At 54.8% G+C, this 16,414-nt stretch overlaps 1 protein-coding gene across 1 annotated transcript in view; it reads right to left on the reverse strand.

Annotated features, from left to right (window-relative positions):
* Window positions 1–5,570: 5,570 nt before the first annotated feature.
* EFL1 (elongation factor like GTPase 1) overlaps window positions 5,571–16,414 on the reverse strand; it is a 116,707-nt gene continuing 105,863 nt past the window's right edge. The window contains exons 19-20 of the mRNA XM_080808147.1: window positions 14,457–14,641; window positions 5,571–6,495 (exon numbers count right to left, since the gene is read on the reverse strand). Coding sequence (XP_080664273.1) covers window positions 6,307–6,495; window positions 14,457–14,641 — 374 coding nt within the window. The 3' untranslated portion in view covers window positions 5,571–6,306. The remainder of the gene's footprint in view (window positions 6,496–14,456; window positions 14,642–16,414) is intronic.

Genomic DNA, 16,414 nt, shown 5'->3' on the forward strand with positions numbered 1-16,414 from the left:
GATCGGGCAAGGCAGCTTCTTCGGGGTTTACAAGGACCTGCGGTGGGGTCGTGGGAGGCTAGTCCGGGAGACACATCTGAAGAGCAGATCCCAGGACTCAGAGCTGCTCCCTTCCCTGCCACCGTCCGGGGCAGCGGTCCTCAAGCCGCAGAGTGCAGGAGAAGCGGTAGTAAGGTGAGGGGGGCCGCCCCCAGGTTCTGATTTGGTAGGTCTCGGGTGGGCCTGAGAATTCGCATTTCTGACTGGTCCCCGGGCTAGGCTGCCGCGGCGGCCGGTGTGGGCCCCGCGCTTTGAGAACCCCTGATCCAGGGCTTCGCTGCTGAGTTCAAGTGTCTGCCCAGCCCGGCCTTCTGGATCAGGAACCTTGGGTGCTGGGACACGTGCGGCTAAGTCAGCTCAGTTCCCCCCTCGCTTGCAGATGCCGGGAGCTTGGTTGGCAAGTCAGCAGCGGCTGGTGGCGGGGAACGCGATACGGTGTGCACGTGTGCAGTTCTGGGAAGCCGGCAAAGGGGCTGGGGTGTGCGGGGGACACGGGGCGTGTTGCCCGAGGGGACCTCCGGCTGTGGGATCTCAGATGTGCTCTGCCGACCCCTCGGAGCGGCGCGGAGCCTGCCGGGAGCTGTCGCGTGCTCTCGGGGCCAGGTCGGAGGCTCCTCTTCCTCCCTCCTCCCCTTGCCGCCCCCCTCCTGCCTGCCATCGGGAAGGCCGCCGGGATCGCGCGCGCACTGGCTTTCTTCCGGAGAGCGCGCTCCGGCTAAAGGAGGGCAAGGGACCCAGGGCTGGGAGCGCTCCATACACGCACATTTGGGGGTGAGCAGTCCGTGCCCTTAGGGTTCCCTACGGAGGAGAGGCGCGCCCGGAAGCAGGACGGGACCGCGGTTGTGCAGCAGGACTGGGTGTGCCCCGCGGCCAGGTCGCGGGGAGGCAGAACCGAAATGTGATTAGGGTCCCCGGAGACCCGAGGACCAACCCCCACCCCCACCTCAGGAGCTGAGCACAGAGCTCTGGTGACTTCACAGCCCCTCCTCCTCCTGCGAACGCTCAAGGGCTCTTGTCTACCCCTCCAGTCTTCTCCAGAGTCCCTGTTCAAATTCCCGGGGGCCCCAGCATCATCGTGTCTACATCCTTGACCTGCGGGGACAGACACGGGGTTTGGAACAGGCCCGCTCCTGGGACAGGTGCACCCCAGGCACTTCCCCTCAACAGATGCTGTGGGGGGCAGTGGGGGGCACAGGCCTGGTGGTTGCCCTATGGGGTGACCCGGCATCAGATTGGTCCCGCCTGAGGTCACGGCCGATCTAGAACGTTCCACTCAGCCTGTGAGGCTTTCCATGCGGCGCCAACCACGTCCCTCCCCAGCACCCCCGCTATCTGCAGACACTGGGCCACTCAAGCCCCCAGCAACCAGACCACGGTGCCCCAAGTGACCGGGCAGGACAACAGAAGCAGCTGTTTCAGCTCCTGGAATTACCCTTTTCTGACCACCAAAGGAAACCCCACTGGATCTGCCACAGAAAAGCTTGATAGAAATCCCAGCGCAGAAAGGAAAGGCACCGGGTAATGACGGCCATGGAGGGGAGAAGGAGCAGCTCTGTGGCTGGGTCTCCAGGTTTGTTCTGAGCGTGAACAACGCACACAAACGTTATAGACGCGTGATAAAAGTGGATTCAGGCGAAGTAGAGAACCTTGGGTCTTCAAACGTCCAGGGGTGGCTGGCGGTGACCCTGCTGGTCTCTGGAGCCACCGCTGGTGCGACCGGGTCTTCACGAGGGACGCTGGCATTCCTCCCTTTGGGGGCTGTTACCCACAGCCTCGTGCAGATGTTTCTGTGGGAGAAGTTTCTAGAAAGACGCCCCGGCTACCTGTATGCCCACTGTACCTTCCAGCACGTACTCCTAAACCAGGCAGGGCCACGTCTCGGCTCAGTCCACAGCGGCCGGGGGGTGGCCGTTTCCCTGCTGGTGCCGTGGTGTGGCCAGCGGTGCGTGGGCCCCACAGAAGCACAGCGGCCACCACCGCGTCGTACACAACATAATGGCAGCAGTCGGGGCGGGGGGGGGAGCGTCTCCTTAGGAGCTCGGGTATGAGAAGCGAACAGACCCAGCTATTTGTAGGGGACTCTGGGGAACTTTCTGGTGGAGAAACATACCGTAACAAGAAGGCAGCAAACACGACTGGTTGAGTAACGGGAGGAGGTAATAATTCTGAGTCCACTGGTGATGGCCACTGGAACCCAGCCCAAAGCCAGGCCTCGGGGACACCGGCTGGTCCTGCTGGGTGCCAAGGAGCTGATTTACTCACGACTCCATAAAACCCCAAGACATAAAGGCTCACTGCCTTGAGATCTTTCCAACAGGACAACACAAAGAGGGAAAGACAGAAAAGAAATAAAATCCAGCTCTACGGCTCTGGCCGTGGCCCAGGGAACGGTGGCGGCGGTGGTGGGCCGGGGGCCTGGGGCCCCAGAGAACGTGGGTCTGATCCCGGGCCTGAGCGAGACCCCCAGGAGCCCCCGCAGTGTTGGCCAGGGGGGAGCCGCCGGGGAGCTCCCCACGGGCAGGGCGGACGAGGGCTCCGTGCACATGACCTCAGGAATATCTACTTTTTCCGTGGGAAGGGAACCGGCTCTCAGAGAGAGAAGGCCGGGGGTAGTCTCAGACTTCGGGGTGCCGCCGGGATCGGAGAAATATTTGACCAGGAAGCACGACATTTTCTGTATCCAGCTCCATTCCAAATGCGAAATGTTATTTACTTGGAAGGACTGAGTGGGGAGGGAGGGTGCTCACTTCAAAAAGGGACCCCAAAGCTGCTGCAAACAGCCAAATGAATTCACCTCCAGGTGACATTCTCAAAAGTGAACTTGTTTTCATAAAATAACATGACTCTGGGAAAGGGAGCATGTAAAATGCAAAGTGTGTATTGTCCATGATTTCATGGGATGGGCAGAACAGAAAACGTCCCCAGCTCTGAATTTTCTAGATATACTTGAAAAAAAAAAAAAAAAGAAGAAGGGGAGTAAACATTCATAACCGGACCTCTCAGAAGGTCAGTTTTTTTTTTTTTTTTTTCTAGAATTAGGGCAAATAAAAAAAGAAACCTCTCAATCTGCTGTTCAAACAACTCCGTCCGGTGCGATCCAACCCTCGCCCCTTAAAAGCACATTTATAGGTGCCCCAGATCCCCCGGCTGGTCCCTCCCTTCTTTGGCTCCTGCTGGGCCTGAAAGGCCCCGAGCTCCTTCCTCCGTGGAGCAGCGTTCTGTCCGGAGTGAACGTGGATGCTCTTTCTCAAATCAAACAAACTTTTTGGTTGGTTCTATCCTCTGACCTTTCATGTCTCAATCTTAAAATAACAGCGCGCACATGTGGAAAGACTCGATTTTTTTTTTAAATGATCATTAGGATTTTATTACAGCAGAAACTCGGTCTATAAATTTTATACAACTAATCGTTGAAAAAAAGATACTATTTTTTCTTTGTATCTCTATTTTTAATTTTTTTAAATTGTTTTTTTTTTAAGACTGAAGAACTTCTCGATTATGAGGTAGAAGACCATCTCAGCCAGACCCAGAGTCCGGGCAGGGACATGCCAAGCCAACGGGCTAATGAAGTAATCCCCAACCCAGAAGTTTCTACCCTGAGGGGCTGAGGTGAGCCAGGGGAGGGCCCCGTGGGGTGGCACATGGCCACCGGGCCATCTGGGACTTCCTTAGGATTGCCAGGCCCAGAGGAAGGGGACACGTGGGTTGGAAGACACACCATCCCCTTCTCACAATCAAGCCTCCTTCCAGTCCCGGGCCAGGAAGGCCCACGTGGGGACAGGCCCAGACGCCTCCTCTCCTCTCCGCCCTTCTGGGGAGGCCCTCGCCCCCTCCTGCTGGGGCTCCTCTGGGAGGAGCTCCTCCGTCTCTCCTGAGTCTGCGGCAGGGACAACGCAGGTGGGCGCCTTCCGCTCTCACGCCCGGGGCATCAGGAGACACTCTCAGGGCTGCCGGCTCTGTGTACCGAAGGGATCAGAATAAAGGCTCCACAGCCCCCAGCTCTGGTTCCGGCGCTTTGGTCGGCCTTCGTGATCTTGCTTTTAGGATCTATCGAAATTCTTGCTTTTATTAATCTTACCAGTTTTTGTCTAGCTCAGAAAGTTTAAAACGCATTTTGCCTTAAAAAGCAAGGGTTAATTTGACTGCTTCACAATGGAACCCCTTCTAATTCCCCAGTTTAATCATCTATTCCCAGGAGGGCTCTGGCTCTGGAAAGAGCTGCCTGGGGCCCTGAGCCTTACCTGCTCAGTATAGGACAGGAGAGGAGGGCTCTTCCCTAACTGGGTCCCGGTGCTCACTTCCAAGTGCACAAAGTCACCTAATATCTGAAATCAGTTCTTTTTCTAAACTTGCCAGCCATAAACTGAGCCACAGAGTATACACAGAAAATACATATTGAGACAGAATATAAATGTCATAAACATAAAGGTGCCCCGATGCTCCCCTCTACCACAGTGAGGCTCCAGCTTCTACCGGTGATCCCAGCCCAGATCAGGGGACAGTCCCTGGAGTCTGCCTGTGATGCCCCAGGGACAGGGCTGCCTGGGACCACAGGCTGTGCACTCAGCTCCTCCCGGGCCCCGCGGGACTTCCCTGTTCCTACTCCATCCAACATGTGTGAGAATCAAGTACTTCCGTGTGTGTGTGTGTGTGTGTGTGTGTTTATACCATGTCCCAAGGATCATAATGGGATCTGGGTATGTTGCCTCAGATCTCTGAAAACTCTGACCCAAGAAGCACGCCCCCTCTCGCCTTCCCTCCCTTGGCCCGCCTGGGCTCCAGGGCTGGCAGGGAGGCGGCTTATGCTGATGTCTCCCGAGCAGAGGACGGCTGCCTCTGGACCTCCAGGAGGGAGGGTCCTGGTTTTGGGGCTTCCTCACGGCCCCAGAGGCCCTTCTGTATAAACGAGGGCCGGAAACCGGTGCCTCGTGAGCGAGGACAGCGGCAGGCACACTCCCACGCAGGCAGGTGTGGGCGCGGCACTGGGACAGGGACACCGCCGCACGGGCTTTCAGAGACCGGGGCCCCCCGCGAACCACACGGATGACTCACCTGGCAGCTCAGCTTATCCCTTGGCCGGCCCGTCGCCCTCCAACATGGAGAAAGGGGGCGACCTGCCGGCCGGGCCTGCCTCTGTCCCCACACCCGCCGCACGTGCCGGAGAGGGCAGAGTCTAAGAATCCTCTTTCCAGCACATCTGGCAGTGGGAAGGATGGTATTTACAAATGCCATATATCGATGTGGCAGCTCTTCCCGCACCATCGAAGTCTTCAAGATAAGCCAGCGCGTGGACAACTCTCCTAAGTTACTTCAAACATCAGTACCTGCTACACTTAAACAGAGTCAACTACCTGGTCGCACTTTCTCCAACGTCGGGGTCAACCAGACTCGCCCGACTAGTCCAGAGCTCGAAGACTGAAGGTTAACATCTCTAACTAGCATTGAGACCTGGTTTATTGACCTAGTTTATTGGGAGGAAAAAAACCATTAAAATCATTTCAAAAAAAAAAAGTCTGGCCTGATAATTTTATGAGTTTTGAAAAAGAATCCTTCCTTTAAGTGGCAATAAAAATTATTTGTACAACATCAAAAATTACAAAATCTATTTCTGGCTGAATTGCATTTGCTCCTTCTATGGCCATCTCCCTGAAGGACACAGTCGAGGCAATTTAAGAAAAATATTTGCAATCAAGGCAATGATCTCGTCACGTGAGCTAATGTCCCTTAAGACTAAGAGGAAGCAGTCAAGGAAATTACAGAAATTATTTTTTTGTCTAAAGAAAAGGTGTGGGGCTTAACTGTCACTAACACTTATGGGCAACGAACAGGGGCAGTGTCGCTGGTGCGGGACACGCAGCCCGAGCAGCACTCGCGCAGGACAGCGGTTTCCCAGACGGACCCACTGGAGGAAGGGTCGCTGTGACCGCGCCTGGTGCAACCAGCTAAAAGGCAGGTGGCCCCTGGAGCACATGGTCTCTTCCAAGGGATGGAGGAGACTGTGCGCGGGGATGCGGGAAGCCGCGGTGAGCCAGGGCTGCGCCGACAGGCCCACCGGCCGTGGGCTGCTCAGGGCAGAGGCCGCCGCATCGTCTGTAGCAGCGCCTCCCAGCACACCGGAATCGATCAAAAACACGCTCTGGAAACATGCTCTCCGACACCCTCTTTGAAATATTTCTAAGGATCGGCTTTATTGAAAGAAAGCGCGCGGAGAGACGGCAGCACGGAGGGGCACCCCGGCACCCACGCCGGGCGCGCAGGCCGCAGCGGTCACTTATTCTTGCTGAGGGTCCTCTGCTTCTCCGCGTGCTCCACGATCTTCTCCTCCACGGACAGGCCCTTCCTCTTGCGCACGGCGTTCATGTACTTCCGGGCCTGGTTCTCGGAGTCGGCCTTCTCCCCGAAGTGCAAGTACTCCTCCTCGGTGGTCGGCACCCAGAAGGGGTCGCTGGGGACGACCTTGGAAGAGAAGGCGACAGAACGTGCTGGATCAGGCGACCATGCTTTCACGGGAGCCCGCCTTGCAGTCCCCGCGGCAGGGCGACAGCGGAGCAGAGAACCGCGCGCTGGAAACGGGACGAAACCGGAGGAATGGCGGGAGGCGGGAGCGAAGGACGCGGGAGCGAAGGACGCGGGATGGACAGAGCTGGGAGCACACGCCCCACAGCCGCCACCTCCCACTAAGGAACGAGGGAAACTTCATTTGGAATAACGTCATAAAAAATCCCTTTCGCTAGGATCTACCTGGGAGCTAGTGTGTCTGCATCAAGTCTGCTTTTGTCCCCAGCAAAGACCGACACCTGTAAACCCGTCCTTGACGATTCTGAGCCTTCTGCTCCGAAACTCAGTGGCATGTGCCCGCCGAGCCAGACCGCTTGGCTCACCAACTTTGCCCAGACAAGAGGCAGACGGAGGCACCTCCTTCCCTCTTCTCTCTGGGCCCACGGCTGTTTGCCACCCCACAGCGAGGAAGACAAGTCCAGGGGCGGGCACGCTGAGGACACTTGCTCTCTGAGGCTACGGCTTGGGGGAGGGAGAGGGCAGAGCTCGGGCAGGGGGGAAGCCGCGGAGGCGGGGGGCTCTGTCGCTCTGTGTCGGCCGGCAGCCAGGCCGTGATGTCCATGAAGGTGGTGGCCACGGACATGGACTTTCCTGAGGTCCACGTCCAAGGGACTGACTTCCAGGACAGCACAGAAGAGTAGGGGGACGGGTTCCACTCCTGAAGATTTCCTTCAGGCAGAGAAAGCTCCACGAGACTGACACTTGTGGCCTCTCTGGGCCCCTCAGCACAGAATCTGGCTGGTAAGTGTGAGAGGAGGAAACAGACTTCGGGAGTGGGGCCTCTCCACCCCTGTCCACTAGAAGCTCCCCCAGGAGGCACAGAGCCTGCCCTGTCCCTCTGGGACACTGACACTGGCCGCCCTGCCCTGCCGTAGGAGCCCTGCCATCCAGCGGGTCTCCCTCGGGAGCACGGTACTGGGCGCCCAGGACCGCCCGCGGTCAACACTACGTTCTCCACGGCCAGCGTGATCGGCAATGAAGGTGACGGTCTGACATTAATGTGCCTGGTTCTTTTTGTTACTGTGTTCTCTCATTTCTCAACCTCAAATCCTAACACTTTTTTTTTTTAAAGATTTTTTATTTATTTGACAGAGATCACAAGTAGGCAGAGAGGCAGACCGAGAGAGAGAGAGAAGCAGGCTCCCCGCTGAGCAGAAGAGCCCGATGCGGAACTCGATCCCAGGACCCTGAGATCATGACCTGAGCCGAAGGCAGCGGCTTAACCCACTGAGCCACCCAGGCGCCCCAATCCTAACACTTTTTAATGTAAAATACAGAAATGAAAGAAAATTGTATTTTATTTTATTTTTAAAGATTTTATTTATTTATTTGACAGACAGAGATCACAAGTAGGCAGAGAGACAGGCAGAGAGAGAGAGGAGGAAGCAGGCTCCCCGCTGAGCAGAGAGCCCGATGCGGGGCTCGATCCCAGGACCCTGAGATCATGACCTGAGCTGAAGGCAGAGGCTTAACCCACTGAGCCACCCAGGAGCCACGAAAACTGTATTTTAAAATTATTGCTTTTCCATTTACAATAGCACCAAAACCCATCAGATACCTAGGAATAAGCCTAACCAAAGAGGTATAAAGGGTCTGTACTCTAGAGACTACAGAGCACTTTGGAAAGAAATGGAGGAAAACACAAAGAGATGGAAAACGACCCGTGCTTACGGGCTGGAAGAATAAATACTGTGAAAATGTCTGTGCTGCCCAGAGCAACCTACCCATTCAATGCACTTGTTATCAAAACACCATCGGCATTTTTCACAGAGCTGGAACAAATCATCTAAAATTATATGGAACCAGAAAAGACCCCAAATATCCAGAGGAATGTTGAAAAAGAAAACCAAAGCTGGCAGCATCACAATTCCAGACTTCAAGCTCTATTACAAAGCTGTCATCATCAAGACTGTATGGTACTGGCACAAAAACAGACACATAGATCAGTGGAACAGAAGAGAAAGCCCAGAAATGGACCCTCAACTCTATGGTCAACTAATCTTCGACAAAGCAGGAAAGAATGTCCAGTGGAAAAAAACAGTCTCTTCAACAAATGGTCACATGCAGCCACGTGCAGAAGCATGAAACTGGACCATTTCCTTTCACCACACACAAAAATAGACTCAAAATGGATGAAAGACCTCAATGTGAGACAGGAATCCATCCAAATCCTAGAGGAGAACGCAGGCAGCGACCTCTTCGACCTCAACCGCAGCAACTTCTTCCTAGACACACCGCCAAAGGCGAGGGAGGACGCAGAGGGCGAACGGATCGGAGGCCCCCCTTCCTCCCCACCCACAGCCACAAAGGCCGGTCCTCAGGGGCAAGGGCAGGCAGCTGGGAAATGGAACAGTCCCACGAGCAGCCCAAAGACCATCTGCACTGCAGGCTACTGTTGGGCTGGTTACCGGCGCCCTGCCCTCCCCGGCGGGATGAGAAACCCATCACAGAGCATAGAGAAGCTGTATGTTCCTAGCAGGTCTGGGGGGGGGGGCAGGGGTGAGTGAGTTGTTAACCCTGCTGAAAAAGCGACAAATTTTATAAACAGCAAGAAATGAGCTACTGGTTGAGAGACATCGACTCGGACTGGCCAACTTCAGGTCAGAGTCCTTGTTTCAAAAATGTGAGACCAGGAGTTTCAAAGATCTCATTTTGTGTGGGCCTCAGGCCTTCCGAGGTTCGCTCAGCTTGCGGGCCAAGACTCCGAGCCTTCTCCCCCCACCTCCGTCTGCTGGAGGCCTCCTCTGGAGACCTGCTCCAGCCCACCCCTCCCCGGTGGGCTCCGGTGCCCGCACGGTGCTCGAGGCATCGGTTTGGAAGAAAAGATGCTGTTTCCTAACTGGTTCACCCAGAATTCGTCTGTCTGCCCACTGCAAGAATGTTTTTTTTGCAACCCCACAGCCTGAAGGGAATGGCATTTTCTAGTTCACGGGAAGGCAGGCACCCAAGTTCTCGCCGCTGTCCTGGGTATCTAAAGGAAGAAGAGGAAAAAGAGCCCGGGAGGAAAGCCTGGGGAGCTCCACGGCGGTCCTGGGCCGGCCGCCACCAGGGCCACGGCTGGCAGGTGGGAAACACTCGCCGGGCGCTCTTGTGATCGGAGCTGACGGTCCTCACCGCGGGTGAACCCGGGCCCGCCCCGCGGGGTGGGCTCAGGCTCCCGCAGCCAATCCCGGGCCCGCGCCGACACGCGTGGCCCACCGCGCTGGCTGGGCTCTTCTCCTTTCCGCGCCTGTTATTAGCTCCTTTTCTTCCTTTTTCATAGAAGGGGCAAAACATAGAAAGAGAAATTATGGGATTGCTGACTTCAAAGGTTTCCTCGTGGAAAATGCCTGTAATCTTATCTCCTCTATTTTTTGAAGCACTTTCTCTCAAAAGCTCTTGATTGTAAATTATATGGTGTGACAGAACACAAAGGAAAGAAAGTGCCTTGGAGGGAGAAGCCAGATCTCAACAACTGTGTCATTTCTAAACCCGGCTATGGGGGGAAAACCAAGACAGCCAGAAACTATCAGATCAATGACATTTAATTACAACATCGTTTTCAAGACTTTCAAAGATGTGACGCTTTTGGGAAGAGGACCAGGACAGGTGGCAGGGGGATGACAGAGGACGGCACTGAAATCTTGACTATGTGCTTCTTTAAAGTTATTAAGAAGCTGATTGTTCGTAACAAACTAATGAAGCCAGAAAGTATCAGCTGAAAAAAAACAAAACACTATTATTAAGTATGTAAGATTTCCGGCTTTTTTTTTTTTCTTATCAAGAGGGAAAGGAGACTGAAAAAAACCATCGTGGTTTTTACATCAACAAAATCTGCCCATTCGGTAAGGCCTGGACGCTGTGACACTAGCTGTTCCTAAATACTGGTTCCCGGAGGGGAGTGGGCCGAAAGGTGTTTCGGGGGGGCATCTGCAGGCTCGGCACGAGGGGGCACAGCTCTGTGAAGAGCCAGACAGGAAACAGCTTGGACGGCAGCCGCACGGTGTGTGGGGCAGCCGCTCAGCTCGGTGTGAAACCCGCCACAGGAAGTGTGCACGGGAGCGGGAACGGCCGCGGCTTTATTTACCCAAACCAGTCACGGGCCGTACTTTGCTGACTCCTGGTCGGTCCAGTCAAAGACATTTCCCAACCTCCTTGTTCGGTCTCAGGACCAGATGTGGCCATAGACTGACCGCAGGTGATGGGACACGGGCAGAACCCCAAGTGTGTCCCCACGGGGAGGGCGCACCCCCGTTTCCCGGCTGTAATGCTGGAAGGCAGGGGTACGGGCTGGGGGGGCAGAAGCCAAATGCTGAGTAAGGCGGCAAACGGAGGACGGGCTCCTCCCTGCGAGCCCCCCACCGCCCCGGCGGCCGCCCCGGACGACTCAGAGAGCCTCCGTCTTACCTCCGCCACTCCACCCCGAGACGCTTTGCACAGAGCAGCCTTACCTGCCTATTTGCAATTACGAAACAATAGAAATTTGACAGATTTGTAAAAATGCATTTTATAAACCCCCTGCTGGGGTTCAGCCCGACCTAAGATGATGACGTATTTCTAACAAACAACAGACCGTGGGAATTCAAACACCCGAGTCCTCCGGTCGTGAGGCCATTACACCTGCCGTGAACACCTGCTTTGGCCCTTCAGAGCCGAGAACCCGGGGGATAGCTAACTGCGCTCTCTTTGTTCCCACCAAACACAGGACAACCTGCTCTTGTCACCAACGCGGATCAAGGCCATCGTCCCGACACGATGACTGATCACCTCTGAGATACTCCAAGCGTGAGCCGCAGGCTCTAGATGCAGTTTTCAGCGACGGCAGCACCGGTGACGAAAGTGTCACTGCAGTGAATGGGGCACAAATCCCTCTTTGGTTGTGAGTATCGTTTGGCCGCCTCGCCCCCTAATCACACGTCTGCTCCCTAGAACACGGGCAGAGGACTGTACGATGTGTTTCATTAAGAGCATCGCGAACGTCTGCACACCAGAGCCGGGGTTCCTCAGAAGCTGCTGTGACCCGTCCGCTCCTGGAAGTAGAAGCTGAGAGCCCAAAGCCAAAGCCAGAAAGGTGGGAGCGTGGCTGAGGGGAATTACTACCGCTTACATGCAGAAAGGAACCCGTGCGGTGAATGTCTCAGAGCTCCTGTTTTTCTACATGATGAAATAGAGCAATGACATCTATTCAGATAAAAACCAATAAAACCACCAACACTTCACTTAGTTTCTAGACAAAGATACAAAATGCAAGAAAAAGTTCACAGTAAACCTCTGTTAGGATGAAAATTGTGCCGACAAAAAAAAAGGTAAGTAAATAAAAAATAAACCTAAATGAGAACAAGCGTAATGGTGCTACTGTCGAGCTTTAAGGATGTGAGTCCTTCTAGGGAAGCAGACACACGTGTGAGTCCTGGATTAGCAGCTTCATTGGCCTCCATTTGGGTGACACGAACTGCCCATGACAATCTGCCCCGTCAAGTCTGTTTCTCTCAAGCGTCCCCTTTCTCTACTTTGCTGACTGACTTGACCATAGAATTCATTTTACTTATTTTTTTTTTAAAAGACTTTACTTATTTATTTGACAGAGATCGCAAGTAGGCAGAGAGGCAGGCAGAGAGAGAGAGAGAGAGGAGGAAGCAGGCTCCCTGCTGAGCAGAGAGCCCGATGTGGGGCTCGATCCCAGGACCCTGAGATCATGACCTGAGCCGAAGGCAGAGGCTTAACCCACTGAGCCACCCAGGCGCTCTAGAATCCATTTTAGAAAGGAGGTTCTCCCTCACTTACTATGCTCCCCTTTGCGACCTGCTTTGAAACGGGAGCCCTCTGGCTGACGGAGATGAGAGAAGCAGGGGCGGGGGTCTGGCTGGAGCGGCGCTGAAGGGAGAGCCCAGGCTGGGCCGTGGGGGCCGACAGCAAGCCCCAGTGAGTGCGCACCAGCCCCGCCCACGGCGTCGGCCCCCAGGTCCCCCAGGTCCCCCACTCCACACGCTTTATCTCAGCGGGGACACACTCAGCAGGCTCCACGGTCAGCCCCAGTCAGTGCAAAGTGATACCTGAAACCAGGAGTGTCCCACACCAGACCCAACCAAACCATGAACCTCCAGGGGAAAAGTGGACACTGTGACGTTATTTCTATTCCCTGTAAAGTGACGACAGAAACTGCTTTCTTACCCGGGCCTTTCTCCTTACATGCAGTAGTTAACAAATTCTATTCCGGGGGCACCTTGGGGCTCCGTGGGTTAAGTGTCTGCCTTTAGCTCAGGTTGTGATCCCGGGGTCCTGAGATTGAGTGTCTGGCTCCTTACTCAGCAGGGAGCATGCTTCTCCCTCCCCCCATCTTGTGCTGTCTCTGTCTCTGGAATTCTACTCCAGACCTGAGGCCGCGTCCCCCTGCACTCCCCCCTCGATGCTCCTCCAGCCCCGCCAGCCTCTGGTCTCGGCTCCGCACGGTCTCCCTCCGGGGATGCTTCAGGAAGTCTGCTCTGACCTCACTACCCTCCCTGGTTCCTGCTCTCCCCCGGGTGAGAAAACACGTCCTCGTGATTGACACTTGCAGTGTTGATTAGGGACAAGCTTTGCTCTTCACCTACCTGTGTCCACGCTGACAGTGAGGGGCTCTCATGAGCTACTTCATCCCACCACACGCGAAAGCCGGAGAAAGCCTGAGCCCCCACAACAGGAGCCGCGGACGAGGGGACACACAGGGACCGAAGGCTGTCCCCGGCAAGAAGCGGATCCATCCCCTCTAAACACCACAAGTATTTCCCTGGAAGGAAAGTTCCTGAGAGCTTCACTTCTAAAATGTCTGTGATTTTCCTTTAAAAATCTATCTTTGAGGTCTGGTGAGGATGCGGAGAAAGGGGAACCCTCGTGCGCTGCTGGTGGGAGTGCAAGCTGGTGCAGACGCTCTGGAGAACTGTGTGGAGATTCCTCAGGAAATTAAAAATAGAGCTTCCCTATGACCCTGCAATGGCACTACTGGGTATTTACCCCAAAGATACAGATGTAGTGGAAAGAAGGGCCATATGCACCCCAATGTTTATAGCAGCAATGGCCACGGTCGCCAAACTGTGGAGAGAACCAAGATTCCCTTCGACGGACGAATGGATAAGGAAGATGTGGTCCATATACACTATGGAGTGTTATGCCTCCATCAGAAAGGATGAATACCCAACTTTTGCATCAACATGGACGGGACTGGAGAAGATTATGCTGAGTGAAATAAGTCAAGCAGAGACAGTCAAGTATCATATGGTTTCACTCATATGTGGACAGTAAGGACTAGAGTGGAGAACCACAGGGGAAGGGAGGGAAAACTGAATGGGAAGGAATCAGAGGGGGGGACAAACCATGAGAGACTCTGGACTCCAGAGAACAAACTGAGGGCTTCAGAGGGGAGTGAGGTGAGGGCGTGGGGTAACTGGGGGACGGGCATTAAGGAGGGCACGTGCTGTGATGAGCACTGGGTGTTATACGCAGCTAATCGTTGTACAGTACACATCAAAAACTAATGATGTCCTATATGCTGGCTAGCTGAACATAATAAAAAAATAAATAAAAAAATAAAAAGTATTCTACACGGGAAAAAATCTATCTTTGAAGGGAAACATAGGATTGAGCGTTCCGTGTCTCAGATTTTGCATGCCGTAAAAAGAAAGGACGAATGTGTGTGTGCGCGCGTGTGTGCATATTACAGGCCGCCTGTGACATAAGGATCATTCACCCTGGATGAGAAGCAGCCGCAGGCCTTCTGCGCCCCCGAGGGTCCAGAGCCCCAGGAAGGCGAGCCGGCGCGGGAAGGTGTTTGCTCGGCCTGGTGTCGGTCGAGCGTAGGCCGCACGCGGGGACCAAGGAGCAGGGACGGGGATTCGCGCTGTTACCTCCCAGTGGCTGAACACCAGCTGTGGACTGGCCAGGCCACTCGTCCGCTTCCTGATCTCATCTGCAAAGCCGAAGCTCTCGGCGACGGGCAGCACGGCCTTGATGATGAACATGTCCGTCCCTTCTTTCATCTCTTCCTGAAGAACCCGGCCTTCTCTCTTCGACAAGACAGCATAGACCCGACCTGCAAAGCCAGACAACTCTTAAATTCACTGAGCCGTGACGTGTCTAGAGCCACACAGAGCTGAGATTACGCACGCCCCAGAACAAACCACTAGTGACCCGGTTCACCATTTCGGTTTACAAAAGCATGAATGCTTTTTAAGTATTTAAAAGTAAATCTACAAAAAATTCGAGACCTAAAGGTAACAAGGAGTAAGACCACCCCAAGTGGCCTGACCCAAAAGGCAATCCCCCTAACACGGCATGAGAAGCCGGAGACTGTGAAAAGGACCCTCGGATACAGTGTCACCCACGAGCGGTCTCTGGGCACAAAATCAGGGTGATGAGTGTGACTGCACTTTGTAAATATTAAAATGTTTTCATCACTATGAGATGTTATTAATAAGACGTTGATGGCGTAAGTCTATATGGGCCCAGGAAGCAAGCAACGGGCACAGTGACATTTTTATATCAGAAATGAAAACCACACACACAGAAATGCGTGCTCATGTTTTTAAAAACTGCTAATATGTAAGTGGCCTAAGTATTTTATTTCCCTGAAAACGGATGGTCTTCGGTATCTTTTAGGTCTGGTAACAACATCTCCTGCCACATCATGGGAAGGACAGAAAATCCTCTCGGCTGGTACCTGTACTCCGTCCTTCGGCCCAAGGCTGGCTGACCTTGGGAAGGGAGCGGTCTTCCCTAATGCTCTCGTAGGAGCACCTCGGGGCACAAGGCTCCTTCCAACCTGTATGCAGGACAGACTCTGCGAACAGACACTGAGCATCGCTCAGGGCTATGAGGACGGGCTGGGCCCGCACACACACTCATTAAAACCTCCCAGTTCACAGACCACTTAGAAAAAGTGGTTTTAATTGCACAGCTGATCTAGGGAACACGTCCTTCAAGGTTTACAATGCTGTGGCTGAACAAAGCAGACCTCTCCTCTGAGCACCAGCACGCGCCCCCCGGCTCTCCCTTCCTGGGTGCTGGGGGGGGTGACCCGGGGTGCCTGCGCCCACCCAGGGCTGCTTGCTTCCAACGAGGACCAGGGGACCCGGAGCCAGCCTTCTGACTGCGGGCTCCTCCGACTCAGACGTCCCCCTGGTGGTGGGGATCAGGAAGGACCGAGGCAAACAAAAGGCAGGAGGCCCATTGTGTCATGGGGCAGCCTTAGAATAAAAAACCCTAAACACTCTAGTGGGTCATCCTCACTTCCAGGCTTAGCTGAAAACCGCACAGACCGCAACTCTGGCAGTGCTGAAAGGCACAGCCTTCCCCTTGGCTCCCACGCGTTCTGCGCCGTCCTTCTGCCTCCTCGGTGCTCAGGTCCTCACTTCGACACCGGGGCTCTGCCATGGGCCCGGCTCAAGTGACCTGCCTCGCTGACCCGGCCCCGTCACTTTCAGATGGTCAGTGTCCTCTTCCCACCCGCTCATGATTTCTGTGTGGCCACGAAGCGATTGACCAATGCCGCTGCCGGCTCTCCCGGCATCAGCATCGCCCCCCTCGGACCCTGGCCCTCTGACCGTCGGCAGCAACTATTCAGTACCGATGTCCCCCCACAAGCACTCGCCCAGGCTCTGTCTGCTTCTCTGAACTCTCCCTGCAGAGAGCTGAATCGTTGATCATCTGCGTGCGTGCCAACGACGGAGGCCACACCTGGGCTGCCAAGCCTGTCTATACACCTGCCCCCACCAACCCCCATCACCCTCCAGCCCCATGCTGACCACGGCTGCCTGGGCACCCCCACCACGCAGCCTGACCCCTCTAATGCAGCACCCCTGAGATG

This window comes from Martes martes, assembly GCF_963455335.1.
Source record: "Martes martes genome assembly, chromosome: 7".
Taxonomy (NCBI): Eukaryota; Metazoa; Chordata; class Mammalia; order Carnivora; family Mustelidae; genus Martes; species Martes martes.